The 19385-nt window shown below is 41.2% G+C and overlaps 1 protein-coding gene across 7 annotated transcripts in view; it reads left to right on the forward strand.

The window, feature by feature from the left end:
• Positions 1-19385, forward strand: part of ATP8A1 (ATPase phospholipid transporting 8A1) — a 274837-nt gene that overhangs the window by 152052 nt on the left and 103400 nt on the right. For all 7 annotated transcript variants that reach the window (XM_053577693.1, XM_053577692.1, XM_053577687.1 and 4 more), the window contains one exon: positions 8296-8434. In XM_053577693.1, the coding sequence (XP_053433668.1) occupies positions 8296-8434 (139 nt within the window). The remainder of the gene's footprint in view (positions 1-8295; positions 8435-19385) is intronic.

Genomic DNA, 19385 nt, shown 5'->3' on the forward strand with positions numbered 1-19385 from the left:
GGTTAGATAGGTTTTAGGAGCCACCCAGACTAAGAAGATACTGTTACCAGAATTTCCTTCTTCAGTAAGTCCTTGGTCTCCGGGATTAAGAATAAACCCAAAGGCCACAGATAGGATTTATTATACACGAAAGAATACAGAATAAGCCCCTGAGCTCCTGGCAGAGGGAAAAGACACTGGTCAGAAAATCTCCACCTGAGTTGTTTGTCTAGGGCAGCGGTTCTCAGCCTGTGGGTCATGACCCCTTTGGACTGTATTAAAGGTTCGCGGCATAGGAAAGTTGAGAACCACTGGTCTGGGGGTATTACAGTCACAAAGGGTCCTCTGTAGTTACATTGGGACAGGACTTGGTCACAAATGAATGGATACAGTCCCCTCCTGCTCCCAGCAAGGTGAATGAACCATTCCCTTCAAGAAATTGTCCAGACCTAGGAAACAAGGGAAGGGGTCCCTATTTGTTGCTGAATGGGGGAACCATGTATCACCCCTAGCCCTGTAAAATGCTCACAGGGGAGTAGTGCAGCCAGAGGAGGGCTCTCTAGGTGCAAGGGTGGTTCTGGCGTTGGCACAGGCAGCAGCGTGGGCTGTGCCATGGTCTCCCTCAACTTGCTAGGGACCCGCAGGCTTCCACCGCGCTCGCCGCTCTACATAGATTTGCTTCTCCAGCCCTGACCTCTCTGCCCACCCCCCTGCACCAACACCCCCTGGGGAATAGCAGGTCTGGGCCATCCAGGGGGCCTGAGCTGGGGCGCCACCCACCCTGTATCAACACCTCATGCCTCTATTTATCCTTTGTACTTACATAAAAACATATGCATAGCTTATAATATACAGTAATGGATATAACTTTTTAAAGATAAGGTATGACATAAAATAATATAATTATTCGGGGAGAGCACTGTTTCTTTCTGATGATAATCCTGTAACAGGGTTTGTAACTGTTAACACAGTTACAGGGTTTGTCTATAGTTTGAGGATGCGAAGAAAAGAAAGAGAATTGGTGCCTGAGGCCAGCTGGGGAAAGGGTTAGGGGTTGAACGCGGGAATATAAAGAGCAGCCAGTCGGGATGGAGCCAGGCGCAGAGACGGGATACTCTCACATCAGTCTACCAGCTCCAGCCCAGGGCCACATCCTTCCACTGCCTATTTTTGTAAATAAAGTTTTATTAGAACACAAGTATCAATAAATCCATTTGTTTACATGCTGCCTTTAGTTGTTTTCATTCCAAAACAACATAGTAGTTGCAGCAGAGACTATACCACCCTCAAACTCTAAAATATCTGCCACCTGTCCTTTCTAGGGTTTATCAGTCCTGCCCTAGAAGAGGAGTCCCCAAATCAGCAAAATGTGTAACCAGTGCACATTTCCAGGTGTGGCTTGAGACCTGTTGAATGAGAAGCCCTGGATGTGGGGCCCGGCAATCTGTGTTAATAATAAGCCCTTCGGGTCAATCTGATGCATGCTGCAGTTTGAAAAGAACCTGATGCATGTTACAGTTTGAAAAGAATGGCTCTAGATTTCTCGCTCAGTGGCTAATTACTTGGGGTGTGAGGACAGTCAGGGAGGTGGGGGTTAGGAGAAACACCAGTAAAAGGCAAGGAGGGGCAGTTGGGAAATAAAGCAGAGTGGAATGCAAAGAAGCTGTAATAATGCTTTCTGAAATTTAAATCCCGTGTAGGAGAATGCAAAGAAGCTCTAATAATGCTTCTGAAATACAATCCCGCATAGGAAGGACCTTGCTTTTGCATCCCCCGCATCTTGCCCCAGAAGCACCTGCTCCGTGTGGGTGAAGGCAGGCAAAGGACTGTGGACTCCTAAGGGAGCTAATCCCAACTGTGAATCAGGGGCCAGCAAATGGAAATAGGAAAAAAAAAACCACAGTAAAAATGGCTCAGAACTAAACCTGAACACCATTCATAGAAACAAAATACTATTAAAGACTTAAGAATAAAGATAAATGTTTAGAAACCTGATGATTTTCCATTCAATCTCAGTTTTACTTATCGTTTGTATCTGTGTGAGATAATACATACTTGGGAGGAAATTGACTCATGGTGTTTTGTTCTTAATCATCATAGCTCAGCTATTCCTGTTTGACTTTCTACAATTTACTGAGCCTCTCTGAAGTTTTTAACTGAATTAGTAAAAGTAAAGCACTTAGCAGTGCTTGTATATTTTCTCTGCTCAGGAAATGCTAGGTGTTTTTTCATCATCTTCCTAGTCATAATCTTTTTTTTTTGTAGAGACAGAGTCTCACTTTATGGCCCTCGGTAGAGTGCCGTGGCGTCACACAGCTCAGAGCAACCTCCAACTCCTGGGCTTAAGGCGATTCTCTTGCCTCAGCCTCTCGAGTAGCTGGGACTACAGGCGCCCGCCACAACGCCTGGCTATTTTCTGTTTGCAGTTTGGCTGGGGCCGGGCCCGAACCTGCCACCCTCAGTATATGGGGCCGGCGCCCTACCGACTGAGCCACAGGTGCCGCCCTCCTAGTCATAATCTTATTTCCTACTAAAATAAAGTTTGATAAATGTTAGTAGTATCTATCCAGATCTACTCCAGGGGTAAAATTTTGCTTACCAACATTACCTCCCTGTCTTTAAATAAACTTCTGCCTAATAGCCCACGTTGTAATCCGAAGCCCAAGTTGACACAAGTTTGCTTATTATGCTTTTCACGTTTAGGAACATAACACAAACTTTTTAAAAATATGACATCATCTAAGCACTGACAAAATATTTGCTAATATAGAAATAGGTCACTTGGAGGTTCTGTTATTTAGCAAAATATACATGTATTGGTAAAAAGACAAACTTTCTGAATCTATCATTATTTATTTCACCAGACTCTACGTGAAGCTTTTTCTCTTCCCTAGAATAGAAGTTTTATACTTAACATGCCTTTTTAAAAATTCTGCATATATTATGAACATCTGAAAAAGAAAATAAGATTATTGGGGACTTTGGTAGGTGAATAAATATTATTTCATGATTTTTCAATGATAAGTAAATCTGTATTATGTCAAAGAATAATCAACCTAAAACCTTTATAGCTGTTGGCATGGTGACATTATGAAAGTAAAATTAGTGGTTAGTGTTTTTTTTAAGTTCCATCAATGCCATGGGAATTTTATCACGTTTCAACACTTGCTGAATATGTAACTCCCATAGTGCCCATTAGTGGCCGTCTGTGAAAGGTAATACATATTTGCGATGAAATTGATTAGGGCCTAAACACTCTTGTGTTATAATCAGGAAAAGCACCCCAAGTTCAGCTCTTTTTTTCTAATGATCATTCTGTAGCTAAAGATATTAATTTCTAAAGGCAGAACAGCCTATCGCTCAAGATCTTAATCTCATAATAAATGACACCAAGGCAAAGAGTCTGCAGTAAAATTAGTAAGTGCTTTTCCCAAGGAGCTCTTAGGACAAAGGGAAAATCAAGAGATTTTTTGAGTATAATGTTTCCTTTATAGGCATCAAAATAGACCCATTATGATGTTGCTGAATTTTCAGAAACACTGTATTACCCTTTTTAGAAATTCCTGTTATAACCACCAGCACACTCCATGCTGACCTACTGGTCACTTTTCCCAGCATAGCTTGCTGGCCCTACCTCTTTGGTCCTTTATATTTAATATTATCGTTTTGCCTGGTTTGAAAAATGTTTTCCTTTTATCCATGCAAAATCGGATGCTTCTGTCAAATTTGATTTCAACGTGACCATCTCAGTGAAGTGATTTTATTTTTATGCATTTGTGTCTGGCGATATGTATTCGTATCCTTTCTGACTGAGCTCATGTCTCCCCTTAGAGCTAGAAAGTATACAAATATATATGTTTCATGAATCTGTTCATAGCCTGACTCTCATATTATCTCATTACTCCAGTGTTTTGTGAAACTTTTCAAGAAAAATAATTTTTTGGTTTAGAAAACTTTGAGCGTTTGTATTACTTGACTGTCCCCATGATCATTCAAAATCTCATCACGCTTCTGTAGGATATTTAAAATTTGAACATCGCTACATCCTGAATTTTACTGGGATGTGAGCCAGAATGATTTAACCGAAAAATGCCCTAAAAGTAGCTAAAAGAATTGATAGAATCATGATCTAAATGTTGAAATTCAGCAATTACGGTGCTGGCATGCTTGATACTAACTGTTCTTCCTTTTTTTTTTTCTTGAACTTCTTGATGATAATTATTCATCAGGCTATGATAGATTTCAAATCTGTTTCCCATTAAAGGTAATAAAATCATACTATCTTTTTAAAGAAGAAAGTTTGCCTGCCTGTTTTATATATTATACACTAAGAAGTCATGCATTGAGTATATTTAATAGCTGTTTATAGAATATTGGAAACAAAATGGTCTAGGCCGGGCATGGTGACTCACGCCTGTAATTCTAGCACTCTGGGAGGCCGAGGTGAGTGGATCACCTGAGTTCAGGAGTTCGAGACCAGCCTGAACAATGTGAGACTCTGTCTCTCCTAAAAGTAGAAAAACTAGCTGTGCATTGTGGGGGGCACTTGTAGTCCCAGCTACTAGGTAGGTCGAGGCAGGAGGGTTGCTTTAGCCCAAGAGTTTGAGATTGTTGTGAACTATGATGCCACAGCACTCTACCCTATGGTAACTGAGACTCTGTCTCAAAAAAGAAAAGAAAAGAAAATGGTCTAGATTGCAGCAATATTTTATAATATTTGGATTTTGGTTTGGTTGTGTCATTAGCTCGCTTAGTAAACCTACTGACTCTCAATGTCGTGGAAATACAAAGATGAACAAAACGTAGTCCCTACTGTTGAACATTTAAACAGCTTGTCTTAATATGATACGACATATAAAGATGGGCAAAATTCTATAAGAACACAGCAGAGGGGAATTTTATTTTAAGAAGTAAAAGAAAACTTAAAAGAAGCAGTAACTTTTGTTTGGCCTTGCAGGATGAACCAAGTTTCACTAGGTAAGGCACTGGGGGATATCTGTGTGTATCTATCTGTGGACTGCATAGACATAGGCAGACACCGTGTGCACACACGCCCATCTGAATGCCCACGACTGCATAGACCTAGGCAGACACCGTGTGCACACACGCCCATCTGAATGCCCACGACTGCATAGACATAGGCAGACACGTGTGCACACACGCCCATCTGAATGCCCACGACTGCATAGACATAGGCAGACACGTGTGCACACATGCCCATCTGAATGCCCACGACTGCATAGACATGGGCAGACACCGTGTGCACACATGCCCATCTGAATGCCCACGACTGCATAGACCTGGGCAGACACCGTGTGCACACATGTCCATCTGAATGCCCACGACTGCATAGACATGGACAGACACCGTGTGCACACATGCCCATCTGAATGCCCACGACCGCATAGACCTAGGCAGACACCGTGTGCACACATGCCCATCTGAATGCCCACGACTGCATAGACCTAGGCAGACACCGTGTGCACACATGCCCATTGTGGCAAAGACTGTTAACTGGCTAACTCGAGGCCTCCACTGTGGAGGCTGGAAAAGCTAAATACCAATTAGCCATATCCACAAATATGCTGGCGGCTTTTAGAAATACATACTTTTCTTTTGCAAATAAGAGACAGATACAGTTGGTATTACCTCCTTATTCTTGTCTTCATTGGGATTCTTATAATTATACCAGTGACAGCCACCTTGAGACCCTGACAGAGGTCAGAAAAATGAGTTGACATGTGGTTGATCTGGTGATTGAATGTCCACAACTGCCTACTTCAATACTGATTCTGCAAGAAAAATGTGATCTTTATTTAAACCATTGTTAGTTGTTTTTTCTATTGCTTGCAGCCAAAAGCATTCCTAACTAATACAGGCATGAATTATATGCATGCACACACACACACACTCTTACATGTGCATATGTGTATATGGGTGTGTGTTTGTTTATAGAGATACACACGCATATCTATAGTCAACTTCATTTGCCAGGCCTAACCATAACTTGAGACTATTTTAGACTCCAACTGTGGTGAAAATAAGGAAAAATAGAAAGTGGTTTTCTTTATTATCACCAACTCTGTGATATCTCAGCATGTGATTTCCTTTGTATTCATTCTGCCCTTGCCCACAATTAAATTTACAAACTTAAACTAAAAAAAGTGCCACATACCTCATTGCTGAGTATCACGACAGTCACCTTCAGAGTCCTCCTCTTGGGAAGCTTTGCACTGATGCCAGCACCTAGTCCACCCTTCAAAGCAGTTTTAGAATTCTTTATCGGGAATGGCCATAAAAACTGCCCTCATATTACCGTCTTGATGTTCTGAGTATGATCAAAATGTCTTCCTTTCAATATTTCCTTTATCTTTAGGTAAATAAAAATGTTATTGGGAGCCATGTCAGGTGAGAAGCAAGGGTGTTCCAATACAGTTATTTGTTTACTGTCCCAAAACTCCCTCACAGACAGTACCGTGTGAGCTGGTGCATTCTTGTGATGCAAGAGCCATGAGTTGGTAGCCACGATTTTCAGTTAACATTTTCCTAATAGTTCTCTACTGGTATTTACTTGGACTGCCATGTTTATCACAGTCAGACAATGATTTTGATACACAGTTCAATGAATTTTTGCAACATTTTCATCAGTTCTGTTCCTTACTAGCCATCTGCCCTCTCTTCATCAGTGATATTTTACCTCTCATCAGAAAAAAAACATTTAATCCATCTGTACACTGTCATTTTCTACATGGCATTATCCGTATAAATTTGGACTAACATGTCCTTAATTTCTTTCCCACTCTGACCGAGTTTAACAAGAAATTTACAAATTTGTTTTGCTCTAATTCAAGCTCTGACATGCTTACAATGGCACACAAAGACACACAACAATAATGAACACCACTCAATAAGATACCATTACATGTGAACATGAACACAATTGTGAGACACTGATATACCAAGGTTATGAAACCTTACCAAGTTGTTTGTACAGTGTAAGTACACAGTGATAAGTTTGTGAACTTAATTGTCATACCTTGTATTTTAAGTTATAAATGAAGGCAAGAAAGGAGGAAAAGGATAAATAAATTTGAGAAGGATAAATGCTAAAGTAGCTCATGCTGAAGGTGAGGTTATAGGGAAAAGTGGATAAGAATGAGAATCAGCTGGTTGTGGCTTGTTGGGAAGGGTGTCTAGCTAATTCCAGAGCCTGCCTGGTCACCTGTTGGAAAGAAACATTTCAATTTTAATACATCACTGTGCATTCCTATGTATTTAGAAGCAAGAACTCCATTACCTGTGTCTGTCTGGCAAACTAGGTTTCTCTAACATCTAAGACATTCTTCCTGCCCCCTACCCTACCACCACCTCCTTTAAGGAGAGAGCAGGACGCCTTTCCCCAGAGTGTATTGGTTGTGTTCAGTCTTAATGAAAGATAACATCTTTCATCTGAGCAAGAGATCTTTAGTGGAGTCTGACCTTGACTATACAAACATGGAACGTTGTGAAAAACACTCAACCCTTCTTGCAGAGACTGATGCTTTCCCTTTGTTTTTTGTTCTCTTCTTTACTGTTTGTAATAGTGTCCTGTGTATACATTTCCTGACACTGTCAAATACATTTTAATAGATTTAGCATATATCTAGTCTTCTTCAAACAGGTCAACAAAATCACTTCTTGGCTCGGCACCCGTAGCACAGTGGTTATGGCGCCAGCCACATACACTGAGGTTGGTGGGTTGAAACCCGGCCCCAGGCCAGCTAAACAACAATGACGACTGCAACCAAAAAATAGCCAGGCACTGTGGCAGCCGTCTGTAGTCCCAGCTACTTGGGAGGCTAAGGCAAGAGAATCACTTAAGCCCAAGAGTCTGAGGTTGCTGTGAGCTGTGACATCACAGCACTCTACCAAGGATGACAGCTTGAAACTCTCCCTCAAAAAAAAAAAAATCGCTTCTTCCTTGTGGTACTCTCACATACTTTTATGTTTGTTTTTTCTTAGTATTTCTGTCTTTTTTGACTGACTTTTGGTTCCCGACCACAACCAGCTCTTCCGTATGTATTGGTTTTTTTAGCATCAGTCCTTTACCATAGGGAGGCATTACATAAAACAACTTCAAGGAGCCTCAGGCTCATGCCTAAAACCTGAATGAAAGTCAAAGACCCTTAAGTGGGAAAACTCAATGGCACAGATGGAATTTGTACCAAAGTCTATGAATTATCATTTGGTATCTGATCTTAAAACATACACACACTTTTGTTCTTCAGGAATCTAAACTGGTTTTCTTCTTAAAGTTCTTACCACTCATTTTTCCAGAATCTTCAACTCCTTGGAGCCACAGCCATTGAGGATAAATTACAAGATCAAGTGCCTGAAACCATAGAAACGCTAATGAAAGCAGACATCAAAATCTGGATCCTTACAGGGGACAAGCAAGAAACCGCCATCAACATTGGTAATTCATCTGATGCAAGCTTTAAATTGTGCTTTTTACAGGTTGATATGTTGTTTATTTTTATTATGGATATACAGGGTATATAAAATAGCCAACCATTTTAAATTACACACAAACTTTATGGACACCTTGTATAATACTCGTACATATTTATGGGGTACATGTGATATTTTGATATAAGCAAATAATATGTAAGATCAAATCAGGGTCAATTTTAGAAGATAGATTTTGAGGCTCAGCATCTGTAGCTCAGCAGTTAGGGTGCCAGCCATATACACTGGGGCTGGTGAGTTCGAACCCAGCCTGGGTTTGCTAAACAACAATAACAACTACAAAAAAAAATAGCCAGGCACTGTGGCATGTACCTGTAGTCCCAGCTACTTGGGAGGCTAAGGCAAGAGAATAACTTGGGCCCAAGAGTTTGAGGTTGCTGTGAGCTGTGACACCATGGCACTCTACCTAGGGTAACATAGTGAGACTCTGTCTCAAAAAAAAAAAAAAAAAAGAAGAAGATAGATTTTGAGACATTTCAAGATTTGAAAGACTTGGTATTTCAGGATTTGACTTGTGATAACATTAGGCTTATCTATTTACTTATGGCCCCAACATGCCCTTTAAAGTTGCCGTGGTTTTATACACAGCTGAACTTCCACGGCCTGATGTCTTCTCTCACCTGCGTCTCTTTCTGCTCTGTGTTCCACCCGTATGTGGCACATGTAGGAACATTTCTGTCATTATCTGTAACAGTCTGGAGATTGGGCTTATGGCTCATGTGTGTATGAACACTTATTAATGTGACCAAAGGTTATTTCTGAGAAAGAAAGTAAGAAGGTTGTCTGTTTACATCCATCCTACAGTTAATTTCAATTTGGGGGGAAGAGTTTATCTTAGCCCAGGCTACTATAACAGAATACCACAGACTAGGTGACTTAAGAAACAAAACCTAGTTTTCACAGAGTTCTGAAAGCTGGAAGTCCAGGATCAAAGTGCCTGCAGAGCTGGTTTCTGGTGAGGCCTCTCTGCCGGGCTGTGCACACATGGCCTTTCTTTCCTGTGTACATGGGCATTCGTGGGGTCTCTGCCTCCTCTCGTGGTGACACCAGCCCTATTGCATCAGAGCCCTGTCTTAGTCCATTTGAGCTTTTATTACAAAATACCCTAAAACCAGGTGGTTTATGAACAACAGAAACTTGTATCTCCTAGTGCTGGAGGCTGGAAGTGCAAGGTCGAGGTGCTGGCAGATTGGTAGCTAATGAACACCAGCAGACTAGCTCACAGTTGGCATCTTCCATGTCTTCACATGGTGAACAGGGCATGGCAGACCTCGGGGGCTTCTTCTAGACAAGTGCTAGTCCCAGACCCACCCATGAGGTCTCTGTTCTCATGACTAATCACTTCCCAAAGCCCTCATCTACCTCTGTCATCACATGGGTAACTGCGTTTCAACATACGACTTTTGGAGGAATACACACAGCATTCAGGCCCATAGCAGGCCTCTCCCCAGGACCTCTTTTTTTTTGGGTGGGGGGGAGATTTCTTTTTTTTTTTTTCACTTTTTTTTTTTTTACTGTTGGGGATTCATTGAGGGTACAATAAGCCAGTTACACTGATTGCAATTGTTAGGTAAAGTCCCTCTTGCAATCATGTCTTGCCCCCATAAAGTGTGACACACACCAAGGCCCCACCCCCTCCCTCCGTCCCTCTTTCTGCTTCCCCCCCATAACCTTAATTGTCATTAATTGTCCTCATATCAAAATTGAGTACATAGGATTCATGCTTCTCCATTCTTGTGATGCTTTACTAAGAATAATGTCTTCCACGTCCATCCAGGTTAATACGAAGGATGTAAAGTCTCCATTTTTTTTAATGGCTGAATAGTATTCCATGGTATACATATACCACAGCTTGTTAATCCATTCCTGGGTTGGTGGGCATTTAGGCTGTTTCCACATTTTGGCAATTGTAAATTGAGCTGCAATAAACAGTCTAGTACAAGTGTCCTTATGATAAAAGGATATTTTTCCTTCTGGGTAGATGCCCAGTAATGGGATTGCAGGATCAAATGGGAGGTCTAGCTTGAGTGCTTTGAGGTTTCTCCATACTTCCTTCCAGAAAGGTTGTACTAGTTTGCAGTCCCACCAGCAGTATAAAAGTGTTCCCTTCTCTCCATATCTACCGCCAGCATCTGCAGTGTTGAGATTTTGTGATGTGGGCCATTCTCACTGGGGTTAGATGATATCTCAGGGTTGTTTTGATTTGCATTTCTCTAATATATAGAGATGATGAACATTTTTTTCATGTGTTTGTTAGCCATTCGTCTGTCATCTTTAGAGAAAGTTCTATTCATGTCTCTTGCCCATTGATATATGGGATTGTTGGCTTTTTTCATGTGGATTAATTTGAGTTCTCTATAGATCCTAGTTATCAAGCTTTTGTCTGATTGAAAATATGCAAATATCCTTTCCCATTGTGTAGGTTGTCTCTTTGCTTTGGTTATTGTCTCCTTAGCTGTACAGAAGCTTTTCAGTTTAATGAAGTCCCATTTGTTTATTTTTGTTGTTGTTGCAATTGCCATGGCAGTCTTCTTCATGAAGTCTTTCCCCAGGCCAATATCTTCCAGTGTTTTTCCTATGCTTTCTTTGAGGATTTTTATTGTTTCATGCCTTAAATTTAAGTCCTTTATCCATCTTGAATCAATTTTTGTGAGTGGGGAAAGGTGTGGGTCCAGTTTCAGTCTTTTACATGTAGACATCCAGTTCTCCCAACACCATTTACTGAATAGGGAGTCTTTCCCCTAAGGTACGTTCTTATTTGGTTTATCCAAGATTAGGTGGTTGTAAGATGTTAGTTTCATTTCTTGGTTTTCAATTTGATTCCAAGTGTCTATGTCTCTGTTTTTGTGCCACTACCATGCTGTCTTGACCACTATGGCTTTGTAGTATAGACTAAAATCTGGTATGCTGATGCCCCCAGCTTTATTTTTGTTACAGAGAACGGCCTTAGCTATACGGGGTTTTTTCCGGTTCCATACAAAACGCAGAATCATTTTTTCCAAATCTTGAAAGTACGATGTTGGTATTTTGATAGGAATGGCATTGAATAGGTAGATTGCTTTGGGAAGTATAGACATTTTAACAATGTTGATTCTTCCCGTCCATTAGAATGGTATGTTCTTCCATTTGTTAATATCCTTTGCTATTTCCTTTCTGAGGATTTCATAGTTTTCTTTATAGAGGTCCTTCACCTCCTTTGTTAGGTATATTCCTAGGTATTTCATTTTCTTTGAAACTATGGTGAAGGGAGTTGTGTCCTTAATTAGCTTCTCATCTTGACTGTTATTGGTGTATACAAAGGCTACTGACTTGTGGACATTGATTTTATATCCTGAAACATTACTGTATTTTTTGATGACTTCTAGGAGTCTTATGGTTGAGTCTTTGGGGTTCTCTAAGTATAAGATCATGTCATCGGCAAAGAGGGAGTGTTTGACCTCCTCTGCTCCCATTTGGATTTCCTTTATTTCCTTGTCTTGCCTAATTGTATTGGCTAGAACTTCCAGCACCACGTTGAATAGTAAAGGTGACAGAGGACAACCTTGTCTGGTTCCAGTTCTAAGAGGAAAAGCTTTGAGTTTTACTCCATTCAGTAAAATATTGGCTGTGGGTTTGTCATAGATAGCTTCAATCAGTTTTAGAAATGTGCCACCTGTGCCTATACTCTTCAGTGTTCTAATTAGAAAAGGATGCTGGATTTTATCAAATGCTTTTTCTGCATCTATTGAGAGGATCATGTGATCTTTATTTTTGCCTCTGTTAATATGGTGGATAATGTTTATGGACTTGCGTATGTTAAACCAGCCTTGCATCCCTGGGATGAAGCCTACTTGATCATGATGAAGGAGTCTTTTGATGATAAGCTGTAATCTATTGGCTAGGATTTTGTTGAGAATTTTTGCATCTATATTCATGAGTGAGATTGGTCTGAAATTCTCCTTTTTGTTTGGGTCTTTTCCTGGTTTTGGTATCAGGTTGATGTTTGCTTCATAGAATGTGTTGGGGAAGATTCCTTCTTCCTCAATTTTTTGGAATAATTTCTGCAGTACAGGAATAAGCTCTTCCTTGAAGGTTTGCTAGAGTTCTGGAGTGAAGCCATCTGGACCAGGGCATTTTTTGTTGGAAGATTTTTTATTGTTTCTTTGATCTCAGTGCTTGAAATTAGTCTGTTCAGGAGGTCTGTTTCTTCCTGGCTGAGTCTAGGGAGAGGGTGTGATTCCAAATATTTATCCATGTCCTTCACATTGTCAAATTTCTGGGCATAGAGTTTCTGGTAGTATTCAGAGATGATCTCTTGTATCTCTGTGGGATCAGTTGTTATTTCCCCTTTATCGTTTCTGATTGAGGTTACTAGAGATTTTACTTTTCTATTTCTAGTTAGTCTGGCCAATGGTTTATCTATTTTATTTATTTTTTCAAAAAACCAACTCCTTGTTTCATTAATTTTCTGAATGATTCTTTTGTTTTCAATTTCATTGATCTCTGATTTGATTTTGGATATTTCTTTTCTTCTACTGAGTTTAGGCTTAGATTGTTCTTCTTTTTCCAATTCCATAAGATCTCTTGTGAGATTGTTGATGTGCTCTCTTTCTGTTTTTCGAATGTAGGCATCTAAAGCGATGAATTTTCCTCTCAAAACTGCTTTTGCAGTATCCCACAGGTTTTGGTAGCTTGTGTCTTCATTGTTGTTATGCTCAAGGAAGTTAATGATTTCCTGTTTTATTTCTTCCTGCACCCATCTGTTATTCAACAGAAGATTGTTTAATTTCCATGCCTTTGGGTGGGGTCGAGCATTTTTGTTAGAGTTGAGTTCCACTTTTAGCGCCTTATGGTCTGAGAAGATACAAGGTAAAATTTCAATTCTTTTGATTCTGTTGATGATTGTTTTGTGTCCCAGGATATGGTCAATTTTGGAGAATGTTCCATGGGGTGATGAGAAGAATGTATATTCTTTATCTTTGGGGTGTAGTGTTCTATATGCGTCTATCAATCACAGTTGTTCTAGGGTCTCATTTAAATCTCTTATATCTTTGTTTAATTTCTGTTTAGAGGATCTGTCCAGCTCTGTAAGAAGAGTGTTAAAGTCCCCTGTTATGATGGTATTATCAGATATCATATTGCTCAGATTGAGTAAGGTCTGTTTCAAGAATCTGGGAGCATTTAAATTGGGTGCATAAATATTTAGAATTGAAATGTCTTCTTGTTGTAGTTTTCCCTTGACCAATATAAAGTGACCATCTTTGTCTTTTTTGACTTTAGTTGCTTTAAATCCACATGTATCTGAAAATAAGATTGCAACTCCTCTTTTCTTCTGAATTCCATTTGCCTGAAAAATTGTCTTCCAACCCTTGACTCGGAGCTTTAATTTGTCTTTTGAAGCCAGGTGTGTTTCTTGCAGACAGCAAATGGATGGCTTGTGTTTTTTAATCCAGTCAGCCAATCTATGTCTCTTCAGTGGGGAATTCAAGCCATTAACATTTATTGAGATAATTGATAAGTGTGGTAGTATTCTATTCATCTTATTTTGTGAGAGTCCATTGCTTAGTTTTATCTTTTGAATCAATGTGAAGGTTAAGTTCTGTCCTTTAATTTCTGAGTTCTTACTTTGCTGCTGAACCTTTGTGGTGGTCAGTGTGCAGAACAGGTTGAAGTATTTCCTGTAGAGCCGGTCTTGTTGTGGCGAATTTTTCAATGTTTGTATATCCGTAAATGATTTGATTTCTCCGTCAATTTTGAAGCTTAGCTTAGCAGAGTACAGAATTCTGGGCTGGAAATTGTTCTGTTTAAGTAGATTAAAGGTAGATGACCATTGTCTTCTTGCTTGGAAAGTTTCATTAGAGAAGTCTGCGGTCACTCTGATGGATTTGCCCCTGTAGGTCAACTGGCGCTTACTCCTGCAGCTTGCAGAATCTTTTCTTTTGTCTTGACTTTGGACAGGTTCATCACAATGTGTCTTGGAGAAGCTTGGTTAGAGTTGAGGCAACCTGGGGTCCGATATCCCTCTGAAAGCAGTGTGTCAGAATCTTTGGTGATATTTGGGAAATTTTCTTTTATAATATTCTCTAGTATGGCTTCCATTCCTCTGGGGCATTCTTCTTCCCCTTCTGAGATTCCATTCCAACTCGTATGTTGGAATGCTTCATAAAGTCCCATAATTCTGACAGTGAACATTCTGCTTTCTCTCTCTTCTTTTCTGCCTCTTTTACTATCTGAGTTATCTCAAGAACTTTGCCTTCTACCTCTGAAATTCTTTCTTCTGCATGGTCTAACCTGTTGCTGATACTTTCCATTGCATCTTTAAGTTCCCTAATTGACTGTTTCAGTTCCTTCGGCTCTGCTGTATCCTTTTTATATTCTTCATATCATTCATCTCTTATTTGATTCTGTTTTTGGATTTCCTTTTGGTTATTTTCCACTTCATTAAAAGTTTCCTTCATTGTTTCCATCATTTCTTTCACTGTTTTCAACATGTGTATTCTAAATTCCCTTTCTGTCATTCCTAACATTTCTTTATAGGTGGAATCATCTGCAGTAGCTACCTCATGGTCCCTTGGCGGGGTTGTTCTGGACTGGTTCTTCATGTTGCCTGGAGTTTTCTGCTGATTCTTCCTCATGAGTGATTTATTTTATCTGTTTCCTTGCCTTAATTTTCCTTTCACTTCCTCTTGCTCTTTAAGTTCTCGTGCCTGTGGACTAAGGGTTACAAGACCAGAAGGGTGAGAAGGTTGAAGAGTAAAAAAGGGATGAAAGAAAGGAGGACCGAGTGATAAGAAAAACAAAGAAAAATAGAGAAAGGAGAGGGGGTAGGTAAAAGGAATATTGACAAAAAGAAGGGAGGCACAGGAAGAGGGAGACAGAGCAATATAAGTGTACAGTAGGGTACTGTGATACAACCTTAAAAAACAAACCACCTTCTGGGGGTGCCCAGTTGGGTGGTTCCCTTGAGGTCAGCAGCTCTTTGCTAACCTGATTAGACACAGTACCCCACCTCCACCAAGTAGAGAGGAAAGACAAAAATGCTATAAATCAAACCAAAACAAGCAAATAGAAAACTTTACAGGATAAAATTGGGTGAAAAACCAAATAATAATGGTAGAAACACTAGCAAAAATGAAGTTCTAGTTATTGAAAAAGGCAGCAATGGGAATTTATAATTAAACTAGAAAAATTGAGAAAGAAAAAGTATCTGTATGGAAAAGGTTGAAATTAAAAAGCAAAACAACATCAACAACATCAAAATAAACAAAAAAAACAACCAAACCAAAAAAAAAACACACAACCAAAAACAAAGCAGTATGTATATGTTATTGAATATTGTCTGGGCAACATATGGTCTTCTGGGGTATGAGATGTTAATCACAGTTCTGATACGACTGGAGGCTGCTGATTTCTCAAACCCCAGCAGGTAGACACCCTAAATCTCTCTTCAGCCCACTTAAAAGGCACTTTGAACTTGTAAACTTGCTGAGCAGAAGCTTTCCCAGGAAAGTGCTTGTCGCTGGAATCACTTCTGAAGTGGCTATCCACTTACCCAGTGTGCCAAAACCAGTCTCACTCTGCCCCTGAGGGTTAGGGCTGCAAGGCGGCTCAGACCCCACCCTTAGGCTACTCCGTCGCTGGGTTACCAGCTCCCACCCGATTCTAGCTCTGCAACCCTGAGGGCGGAGCTTGCCGGGGCAGATCGCTCACAGTGGCTCCCTGTGACCCACAGCCAAACACTATTAGCTCCGTCTGGCTCAGCGGCTCAGACTGGGGCCCTAGACAACGGCCAAAGTTCTCCGCACTCCCGCTCAGGCTCTCCCCAAGGCAGTTCAACTGAGTGCCAAGTCCAAAGACACCAAAAAGTTCACAGGTAAGGCCTTTCCGGTTTGCAGTCTCGCTGCTACTGAACTTACAGTTGCCGGCGGGTTTAGACGGATTGAACACACATGATCACTTGCCGTTTTTCCACTATTTTAGTCCTCGTCTTGGGGTCCAGAAGTCTCTCGCTGACTCCCTGTATCCTCACAGGGGTGGTGATAGGCAGATCCCACCAGCCAGAGTTGCCTGGAGTCCTATCTCCCCAGACTCACCGTGCCCAGATGCAAGGAAGCTGTTACTCGGCCGCCATCTTGCTCCACCCTCTCCCCATGACCTCTTTTAATCTTTGTTGCCTCCCCCATGATCTTCTGTCCAAATACAGTCACATTGGGGGTTAGAGCTTCAGCATGTGAATTGGAGGGAGCAGGGGACACATCTGTCCATAACAGAAATACTACTGAGAAGAAAAGTTAGTATTTGGTGTTAGAAGACAGTAGTACTAATAAAACCCACTCCCACCTCCCAAAAAAAAACCACTCTTTTTTCCCCGCAAATTCAGTAATGGTCAGGTTGCCTGAGCACTGTAAACCCTTACATAGATTCAACCGGTTGATATTAATCATAAATACTACATATAAAATTTCCTCAAGTTGAAAAAAAATTCCAGGAAGTTCCCAACATGAAACTATATTTTTAGAAAATCATTCTTAAATGTCTTTTTTTTTTTTTTTGAGACCGAGTCTCACTATGTCACCCTTGTTAGAGTGCCGTGGCGTCACAGCTAAACTCTTGGACTTAAGCAATTCTCTTGCCTCAGCCTCCCAAGTAGCTGAGACTATAGGCGCCCAGCACAACACCTGGCTATTTTTTTGTTGCAGTTGTCATTGTTGTTTAGCAGGCCTGGGCTAGGTTTGAACCCTCCAGCCCCGGTGTATGTGGCCGGCACCCTAACCACTGAGCTATGGGTGCCAAGCCTAAGTGTCTCTATTTTTTTTAATTTAATATTTGTTTTAGCAGTGTTAGCAGTCAGCCTAATGTATCCTTTAAATACATATACAAGACATCTATAAATTTGTAGTAAATTGATGTTATTAGTAGAAAATTATTTTTTATTTTAAATAACTAGCCAGTAGAATTTTAAATCTACATGCCAGCACACAGGTTGATAATAACAGTTATCACTGATGTCAGAAGGTGTATGAAAAGGAAAATATGGTGAAATGCAGACTGCATTAGAATTGGGAGACCTAAAAATACAAATCCAGTAAAATGCTAAGACTACAAACAGAAGACTATATGGCAGGAAAGAACAAATAGTTCGAGATATAGTGATTGTGAATAAATATAAACCAATGTAAAAGAAAGAGTGAGGTGGTGGTTTCTGGGAACATTTTAGTTTTGGAATCTCGGGCTATGATTGTTCCTGGCAAAGGAGGGTAAGATTCATTCATTCAGCAAGTGGTTCTGGTATCTACAGGGCCAGGTACCAGTGAAGTCCAGGGAACTGAGCAGGGGACAAAAGAAACCACAGTCTCCACTCACGTGAAGCTGTAATACTGGTCGGAGAAACAGACAATAAAATCTATTAGGTGGCAGTGATTACTATAAAGAAAAATGCAGTGGGCGGAGATAAAAGGCATTGCCCAGAGGGATTCCATTTTAAATGGGAATGTCCAGAACTTATTGAGAAGGCAACACTTGAGGAATGACCTAAAAGAAGAGAGAGAGCTTGTCACATGATGATTCGGGAAAAGCTAGTCTTCTGCTACAAAGAGAAAGAGCACAGGTGCAGTGGGAGAAAAGGAGAGCAGTTAGCAGAGCCCAGGTGGATGGGGCCTCCCAGCCCCATGTAAGGATCTTGCATTGACTGCAGCTGAGCAGGGAAATCACTAGATGGTTCGCAGCAGAAGAAAGACGTGATCTGACTCTGGCTACCAGGCTGAGAATGGACTCAAAGGAGTCCAAGCAAGGAGCCCAGTGCGGACCCTGCTGTGTTACTCAGGGGAGGTGTGGTGGTGGCTGGACCCTGGTGGAACAGGGAGGGGCTGAGAAGTTCTTAATGTGTTTTGATAGATTCGTTGTAGGATATGAAGGGGGGGGAAGGAATCAAACGATAACTGTAAGGTGTGGGGTCTTAAAGGATAAAATTGCCCTCAACCAAAATGAGGAAGACTGAAGGGAAGAGTAGGTGTTTAGGGGACAGTCAGGAGCCTGGTTTTTGGACAGGCCACAGTTAAGACGCTGGAGATACCCCCTTCCTGCCTGAGAGTCTGCCATTAGGTGGGGACTTGGATGTGAGAGTCTGGAGTTCAGGAAAGAAGTCTTGAGCAGGAGACAGGAGTTCCAGAATGGTCAGCATCTAGACTAGATGCTATTTCAACCCATGAGATGCAGTGAGATCACAAAGCGAGTGAGTTTAGATGGGGTTATTGTAACATTGTGACGGTGTTTCTCAGTGGGAGACCAGTCAGCAGGATTGCCTGTTTTCCTCCAGCCATGTTCAGCTGGAGTGACAGAGACAGAGCAGGCAGAGTTGGATTCAACAAGGGGGTGTTTTGACCTGCAACAAGAACTAGGAAGGAAGAGAGGGCAGGAAAGCAGAGGGTGTGATGACTCCTCAGGGCCCCCTAGTGGTGCAACCAATGGATCCGAGAGATACCGCCCTCCTGCAGGAAAGCAGAGGGTGTGATGACTCCTCAGGGCCCCCTAGTGGTGCAACCAATGGATCCGAGAGATACCGCCCTCCTGCAGGAAAGCAGAGGGTGTGATGACTCCTCAGGGCCCCCTAGTGGTGCAACCAATGGATCCGAGAGATACCGCCCTCCTGCAGGAAAGCAGAGGGTGTGATGACTCCTTAGGGCCCCCTAGTGGTGCAACCAATGGATCCGAGAGATACGCCCTCCTGCCCCCTCTCTAGAGACAATCACGGCTCCATCCTTTACTTTTCATATTGATCATTGATATCGAGAAGAGTATTCTCTATACATTTGTCAGCTTTCAGGACACTGAGAATCCGTACCACAATCTCTTTTTGCATGTTTTTGTTTTTGTTTTTTACCAAGGCAGCATTAACAGGCCAGATAGTGTCTTTGTAACAG

The sequence above is a fragment of the Nycticebus coucang genome, chromosome 23 (assembly GCF_027406575.1).
Source record: "Nycticebus coucang isolate mNycCou1 chromosome 23, mNycCou1.pri, whole genome shotgun sequence".
NCBI lineage: Eukaryota > Metazoa > Chordata > Mammalia > Primates > Lorisidae > Nycticebus > Nycticebus coucang.